Source organism: Caenorhabditis elegans, chromosome V (assembly GCF_000002985.6).
Source record: "Caenorhabditis elegans chromosome V".
In the NCBI taxonomy this organism is placed as follows: domain Eukaryota; kingdom Metazoa; phylum Nematoda; class Chromadorea; order Rhabditida; family Rhabditidae; genus Caenorhabditis; species Caenorhabditis elegans.
In genome coordinates, this window is record NC_003283.11 from 12,963,761 (window position 1) to 12,970,733 (window position 6,973).

Sequence of the window (6,973 nt, forward strand, 5' to 3'; positions counted from 1 at the left end):
TGACATATATAATTATGCTCGAAAATCTTCCCCACCAAGCCACAAACGTTTTCTGGTTTGTGTCTGTTCGAATATCGTTTCCGACTTTTGAAAATTACCAATTTAGATGAGATTGCAACTAAGTTGACGAAACCGTGTCGAGATGGGTGCAACACATAAATTGAGTCAAGTATTAAAAAGTATTGGTTTTAATAACCGCATTATAAGTCTTATTGCAAGAAACAAAACATAGTTCTACAATTGTGAACTCTGCTCTGCGTACCATTAGTAGCAATTCAATTTCACGGCGATTTTTATTTGCCCTATAATTTTTTTCCAATAACGGGAAATCCAAATGTATATTGAACTTCACTTTACGTACCCGTTCTTCTGAACTCAGTCTCTAGAGACATTAGTCATATGACATTTGAGTAGCTAGACTTACTAATTTTTAGATCTTTTAACCTACATTCTCAATTAAAAGAGTGCTCAATATGATCACTTCGTTCTATTTTCTCCGTTTCCATACCTACGTATAAATCATGATCTCCGAAATCATCAGTCAGAGAGGTGGAGTTGAATAACCGATCATAAAACTAACAAACTCTGAGAGCTGATATTTTTTAATGCTTACTGATGGTTCCTCAACTTAACGTGGATGAAGATCCGAGTTCAAAAATATACGAAGTAATTAATGAAATTGTCTATCCAATATTCCTTACTATAACACTTATTTTCCATTCCGTTCTGCTTGTATTTATCATCTTTTTCTCACCATCCCATCTCAATTTCTTAAAGTTTCTACTCTTAACAACATCACTTTTAGATGTTTTTGCAACTTCTATATTGTTCTATATTCAACCAAGAATATTATCTGAATATCAAGTAAATGTACCCGTCTATTGCTATGGACCATGTCGAGAAATGAACACACAATTCTGTTTTTCACTCTTTATGATGTGGCAGGTAGGTTGTGTGAAAAATATAATTTAAAAATAAGTATAAAGTGATATGTACGTACCAGTTTGGGCGACTAACAGCAATGTCCGAAATGAGATTTTAACAAAAGTTTATGTAATATTTGACAATTATCAAAATTTTTTGCCAAATCCAAATTGACGAAAAAAAATTAGTTCGGCAATTTTCGCAATTACCAATTGACAAACAGGCAAGGTACGGATGCTAATAGTTGTTTCACTTCACGTTAACTTCTACTAATAAATGTAGGTAGTGAGTTATATCTGACGTTTTAAGTTGTTAAATCCTGCATGTAAGTACCGGGTTACTGTAGTGGTACGGTAGGCTCACCTTACTGCTGGCTTGTACAACTATCTAAATGTATTGCTTTCATAGTCTTATCGAACCTCCACCGCATCACCAACGTGACTCCCATCAAATTTCCCATATTTCAGACGGTAAGCATTGCAGTTGGTATATCTCTGACCTACACTTTATACTTCAAATATCATAAATTAAACTCAAAAGGTCCACTTTTCGGTTGGAAACTCGTCAGATCTCTCTTCCTATTCTACATTCCATGTTTGGTTTCTATGGTAATTTCCTCATTATACCCATTTAATTATATCTTTCATCTTCAGTGTTGCGCTTTTGTAGTCGTTTTGCGAAACGTATTACCAAACGAGGAACTAAATAAAGAAAGTTTTTCTGATACGAGAATAGAATTTACTAAAATTGGGAACATGAAATTGGGTGAATTACCAAATAGAATTAACTTTGCAATGATTGCTTATGCAATTTACTGTTCTCCTATTATCACCTTTTGGTTTCATTGGTAAGTATGTCATATTGTTTGTTGGGTAGAAAAAAACCAAATTTTTATGAGATAAACTTATTAAAGCATACTTTCTTCCAGGAAAACTAACAAGTCCTTGAACAATGCTTTGTCAGGCTCATCGCCGTACCTTCGTTATCACGCGAAAAATGTTATGATGGGAATTACAATTCAAGTTGTTATGCATTTTATTTTCTACATTCCCTTTTTCACATTGTATTCTTATTCACTTCTCACAGGTTTTTACTTTTCTTGTTCCAAATCAGGAAATGTTTATTCCAGGAACAAAAATCTTCGTTCAACAGTTTTTCATGGCAATGTCCCCGAATCTTGCTGCATCTTTCGATCCACTCATCAATCTGTACTTCGTTGTACCATATCGTACCAAAATCAAGTCCTGGTTCGGAAAGAAGCATCAACAAACAAGCACCATTCGCATAGCTTCGCTGACTCCATCTGGCTATTTTTAGAAAACATAAAGTTTCATTTCTAAACGATTTCTGATAGAGAAACAAAAAGGAAATGCAATAAATTAAGAATAAACTTCTAGTAATCGTCAAAGCCATGCTTTACAGAGAAATTATGAAAAAGATGATATGAGTGATCAAAAGAAAAACAACCAAAGCGCGGATAGAAAGTTTAATTTTAGAAAAGGATTGTATTTTATGCTCTGACGAAGGAAGCGATCTCGTGGACTCCAAAATCTTCGCTGTTAGATGAAGTTGAGACGAACGAGACTTCTTGCCTGAAACAAAACTTCGAAAATACTTAAAATCAAGTTGTGTTCTCACTTTTTAAGATCCTCCCATTTGAAATCGATTCCAGTATCAGTCAAAGTTGATCTCTTCTCTTCTGATCCATCAGTTCCAATAAGCGCAGCTGCACGTGATTTGTTAATGAGTCCGATTTCTTTTTCCAAGCTGTTTCGAATAACTTTTTCAGTTTTTGCCAGAGATAAGTCTTGCTTATGGCATGCAATCAGGATTGGAACCTAAAATTCAACTTTGGAATTTCAACAAAAACGTACATTAATCTTTAAGATAAATAATAATTTTGGCTTTTGATATAGAAGTCAAATAATTATTCTACAAACCTTATCGACATTTTCAAGAGCTACGGTGTAGAAAAGCTCGGCAACGTCACGAGCATTTTTTGAGAAGGCGGCCGAGTCAACGACAAACACGATCCGGAGAAGTGAACGGCTCTGTAATAATACAGTTTTATGAGAAATGTCATTTCTAAAATAAATAATTACATGAAGATGGTTCTCGATGAGCTTCTGGCGCAGTCTGTCGTTTCCTGGGTAGTCGATAATCTCCTTCTCCTTATCTTTGATTCTTAAAGTGATTTTATTCTCCACCATCGATGTGTACGTTTTTGTGGTAGTTGCTGAAATCAAATTAAAATTTATAAACAAAAGTTAAATATAAAATCTTACGATATTCGGCTTCTTTCTGTGAGAGCTGGGTGAAAATAGTAGTTTTTCCGCAATCCATAAGACCAACAAATAACACTCTATTCTTGTTAGACGATGCAAAACTCTGAAATGTCAAATTATTTTCGAATTAATCTTTCAGATATTACCTTCAAAACTAAGAGAAGGACTGTGAGCAATCCAATAACGGCTGTCGCCAACACAGCTAGTGTCGTAGGATCGTTAAAATCGATTTTATCCATTTCTGAAATGTTCAGTTATACTTTTGAACACTCGATAAATAACATCAAACAGATAAAAGTCATGGTATCAACCAAAAATTAATCAATATAAAAAATAGATGCGTTTTTAAACTTTTATACGTACAAAACAATGAGAAAAACAATCTAGAGACCTAAAAATTGACCGGTAAAGCTAGTTTTCGATGCTGTAGATTCCTCTGATTCGTTTCGGCAATTCTGATTTTCCCTTTACTCGTTTGACTTCTTCAAATAGGCACGACTTTCCATCTAGAAGAACAATAATTAGTGAAATTTTTAAAATAATTTCAAGATTATTTTGATGGGAATATTTGGAAACCCCTTTTTTACAAAGCTTGCAATTTTTCGATTTTTAAGGAGCATCAAGAAATTCAATTTATATGATTAAAAAACTTACAAGCTGGATCGTAGAAAATTCCAGCAAACTTTTCAGCAGCTCGTTCCCTGACCCATACTCGTGTAGAACCAGTAATTACGCTTGCCAGCTGAACAATCACGTATCTAATAATAACAATATTAATTATAAGTATATTTTTCCGAATGAGCTTACTTTGATTTGGCTCCCATGACTTTTTGATAGAGCAGTGGCAATTTAAAACTGTAAAAAACAACAATATATTAGAATTAAATGCATTTTCGATCATTCTGCCGCAAAAAAAACGAAAAATAACAAGAAATTATAAGAAAAAACTGACTTTTTGGATTTTGGCAACTTGCCAAATTGGCCAAATATTAGAGAGTACGCAAACACCGTGTGTCCGCAGTTGCGCGTCAATACATTAATGCATTTTAGCTGACGCACGGCCCGGCAAGTGGTACATCCATGCAAATGCGCTCTACTGATAATTTAAGTGTAGACCAGGTTTGGGCGCGTGATAACGAAAAAAGCTTTGGTCCAAAAAATTTAGAATTTAATTTCGGACATTTTTTATATGCATCACAAAAAAACTGGATCAACCGTTTTTGAGATACACGCGCCCAAACGTCCAGGTATACGGTAGACAAATTGCGTACAGGTACCACTTCTCGGGCCGTGTGACGACCAAGTATCATTATGAAGAATGACTACGGTAGTTGTGATAAACTATCTAAATTGAGAATGGACAGCTGGAATAATTGTGATAAACAGAAATTGCAATATCATGAATTAGAAAATTAATAACGAATATAGTCTCTTCAAAATTTTGCACTTTAGGCCATTATTTGTAGACTCTACCAATTCCTTTGTTCTAAAGACCACATGTTGCAAATGGATTCCACGAGCCATTTCGGAGAACACATACATTACTGACGACCATTTCACTGTTTGAGGTCACTTTCTACCATACTGCTGAAATCCCAATAAAAAACACCTCAACTTTGTGAATTTGTCCTTGAAAAGTCTCAAAGACCTTTACGTTCCTCTTCCTCCTATTCTACCTCATTTCAACGAAGAAAGGACAATGTGTGATCGAGCAGATTCGATCGTTCTCTTTCTCAACTAAAAACCTGATTTTCATGCATAAATGCCGTTCGAAAATTGGCAAATTTTCGATTATTTACATGTTAATTCAAAGCAATTTTTTTATATTTCTTGACAGTTTTTTAAAATGTTTTCATTTTGATTCTGGAATTCAAAGAATTTTCAGGTAAAACCAAGAATTGTATCAGTGGGAGTCAATCCAATGAGTTCTTCAGGATTGTTAAAAGTTCGAATTTCACTAATAACTTTCAAACTTTATTTGAAATTCTTAAAATGTATGTTTTCAGCCTGCAACACTTGATGATGTTTTTCAAAAGTTGGAAGATCTCTGTAAACTGTTTCCACCACAAGAAAAGACTGTCAATGTGACTTCATTGAAGACAGGAAGAATTCTTGCAGAGGACATAATAACAGAATACGATATTCCAGCACAGAGAACTTCTATTGTTGATGGATTTGCTATTATAGGTAGGGGTTTTTTTCACAAACAATAAGCTTTTAAACCAAACCTGAAAATTTGAAGAAAATTGGTGAATGGGAAACTTCTGTACTTTTTGAAGACGCACGCTCTCTTTTGTAGCATCATATTTTACAATTGTGGTCGTTTCAAAACCTGGTACCGTACTCTATTGTCACAAATCGCTAAATTTTTACACCTGGATAATAAAATTGAATTTCTTGGAACTTGGAAATTTTGAAATTGAACTTCAAGATTCCTACTGTAGTATATTTTTTAAATCGAACATTTCAGTCAATCAACTCGGAACAAAGAGAGAGATCGTTGGATTATCCACTGCTGTAACACCATATAACGCAGAGTTAATATCTAACGAATGCGTTAGAATAACCATCGGAGGAGTGGTGCCAGATGGTGCGGATACTGTAGTTCCGATTGAAAATGTAGCTTTATTGAAAGAAGAAAAATGTATCGAAGTTTTGAGAAAACCTAAAGAAGGCGACAATATAAGGCAAGCTGTTCATATATCAAATTCCATATTATAATAGTAACTATAATAAGCTACACACATAGATCGAAATTTCATTAGCCATAAACATTATTTACTGAAATATTTCAGAGAAGTAGGATCAGAAGCTAAAACTGGTGAAATTTTGCTGAAAGATGGTCATCATCTAGATACTATGTCAATTACTCTTCTTCATGCTCTTGGAATTTCTCAAGTTGAAATCTACAAGAAACCACGAGTATGTGTTCTATCAATTGGAAGTGACCTAAACTCGAATAAAATGTACGGAAGCTTCAACCGCTCTCAACTACTAGAACTCTTCCAATCTCAAGGTTTTACGGCAATTGACGCTGGAAGTTCAACTGAGCATATTACTGAAGTTGAGGAAAAAATACGAACGGCTGCAAGTTTTGCCTGTGTGCTTGTGACTGTTGGAGGAGCACAGGTGATACGGGAAGTAGCTAAAACGTTGAAATTCAAAGTGAGATCTATAACGATACTTAAACCTGATAGTAAAACATAAACTGTATTTATTTTCAGTTTGAGATTCAAGATGTAGACTCAACTCCAGGAAACTTCACCGTTTCGACTGGAAAGATTGATGAAACCCCTGTAGTGCTTTCAATTTTTCCAGAATATCATGTTTCATCTTGGATTGGAGCAAATCTGTTTGTTTCACCAATTTTACGTGCAATGGAAGGGCAAAATTCTGAAACAAGCCATAGGTTCAAAGCTGAACTGACACAACCTATATCGAAAACGTCGGAGACAAGATTTTTGCGAGCTCGAAGCGAAGTTTCTAAGGGAAATCTAATTTCAACACCACTAGGCTGTGAAGATATCTTTGGAGCTAATTCGATTTTAGAAGTAAAATCCAACACTTGTTTTTCGGCCGGAGACGTGGTTGATCTACGCTTTGCATGAAAATTCACCAGTATCAATATTTCCTTTTTTTTTGTTTTTACTCGGTGCTTTTATACCTCCATTCTGATATGATCTGTAACATGTTTCACTTTAAAAACATCTAATTTTCAATGATATTTCATAGAATTCAATTGAAATAAATTCAATGTCTACAAT

General features: G+C 34.5%; 4 protein-coding genes across 5 annotated transcripts; 2 read left to right on the plus strand and 2 right to left on the minus strand.

Moving 5' to 3' along the window:
- Positions 1-615: 615 nt before the first annotated feature.
- On the plus strand, positions 616-2,241 carry srd-35 (the record flags this gene model as incomplete). 2 transcript variants are annotated; one of them, NM_001047687.3, is made up of 5 exons in its annotated part: positions 616-945; positions 1,392-1,532; positions 1,578-1,771; positions 1,853-2,010; positions 2,054-2,241. In NM_001047687.3, the coding sequence occupies 5 exons, from the start codon at positions 616-618 to the stop codon at positions 2,239-2,241; spliced, it is 1,011 nt and encodes a 336-aa protein (NP_001041152.1). The 2 variants fall into 2 exon arrangements, with proteins under 2 accessions (NP_001041152.1, NP_001041153.1); NM_001047688.4 differs by lacking the exons at positions 616-945; positions 1,392-1,532; positions 1,578-1,771; positions 1,853-2,010 and having other exon boundaries at positions 2,083-2,241.
- Position 2,242: 1 nt separating this feature from the next.
- On the minus strand, positions 2,243-3,450 carry R186.3 (ADP-ribosylation factor-related protein 1). Its single transcript, NM_073844.8, has 6 exons — positions 3,356-3,450; positions 3,210-3,312; positions 3,027-3,160; positions 2,865-2,975; positions 2,563-2,762; positions 2,243-2,516 (listed from the first exon to the last, which is right to left on the minus strand). Exons 1-6 carry the CDS (start codon positions 3,446-3,448, stop codon positions 2,435-2,437), a joined length of 723 nt encoding a protein of 240 aa, NP_506245.1. The 5' UTR covers positions 3,449-3,450; the 3' UTR covers positions 2,243-2,434.
- Positions 3,451-3,547: 97 nt separating this feature from the next.
- Positions 3,548-4,222, minus strand: R186.8 (39S ribosomal protein L33, mitochondrial). Its single transcript, NM_001028914.5, has 4 exons — positions 4,162-4,222; positions 4,017-4,064; positions 3,864-3,967; positions 3,548-3,715 (listed from the first exon to the last, which is right to left on the minus strand). Exons 2-4 carry the CDS (start codon positions 4,031-4,033, stop codon positions 3,621-3,623), a joined length of 216 nt encoding a protein of 71 aa, NP_001024085.2. The 5' UTR covers positions 4,034-4,064; positions 4,162-4,222; the 3' UTR covers positions 3,548-3,620.
- Positions 4,223-5,094: 872 nt separating this feature from the next.
- lin-46 (MoeA N-terminal and linker domain-containing protein) lies at positions 5,095-6,970 on the plus strand. Its single transcript, NM_073845.5, has 5 exons — positions 5,095-5,154; positions 5,216-5,396; positions 5,680-5,896; positions 6,005-6,374; positions 6,434-6,970. Exons 1-5 carry the CDS (start codon positions 5,131-5,133, stop codon positions 6,815-6,817), a joined length of 1,176 nt encoding a protein of 391 aa, NP_506246.1. The 5' UTR covers positions 5,095-5,130; the 3' UTR covers positions 6,818-6,970.
- Positions 6,971-6,973: the final 3 nt, after the last annotated feature.

What these genes read in the sequence shown, in the direction of transcription:
- R186.8 (NM_001028914.5), bottom strand. An exon ending in AATTTTCTACGATCCAGCTT is followed by an intron (nt 3,716 to 3,863) that starts GTAAGTTTTTTA and finishes TTGTTCTTCTAG; the next exon opens with ATGGAAAGTCGTGCCTATTT.
- R186.3 (NM_073844.8), bottom strand. Translation starts at nt 3,448, where the DNA reads ATGGATAAAATCGATTTTAACGATCCTACGACACTAGCTGTGTTGGCG. An exon ending in ACAGAAAGAAGCCGAATATC is followed by an intron (nt 3,161 to 3,209) that starts GTAAGATTTTAT and finishes ATTTGATTTCAG; the next exon opens with CAACTACCACAAAAACGTAC. An exon ending in CTCTTGAAAATGTCGATAAG is followed by an intron (nt 2,763 to 2,864) that starts GTTTGTAGAATA and finishes GTTGAATTTTAG; the next exon opens with GTTCCAATCCTGATTGCATG.
- lin-46 (NM_073845.5), top strand. Translation starts at nt 5,131, where the DNA reads ATGAGTTCTTCAGGATTGTTAAAA. An exon ending in TGATGGATTTGCTATTATAG is followed by an intron (nt 5,397 to 5,679) that starts GTAGGGGTTTTT and finishes CGAACATTTCAG; the next exon opens with TCAATCAACTCGGAACAAAG. An exon ending in AAAGAAGGCGACAATATAAG is followed by an intron (nt 5,897 to 6,004) that starts GCAAGCTGTTCA and finishes GAAATATTTCAG; the next exon opens with AGAAGTAGGATCAGAAGCTA.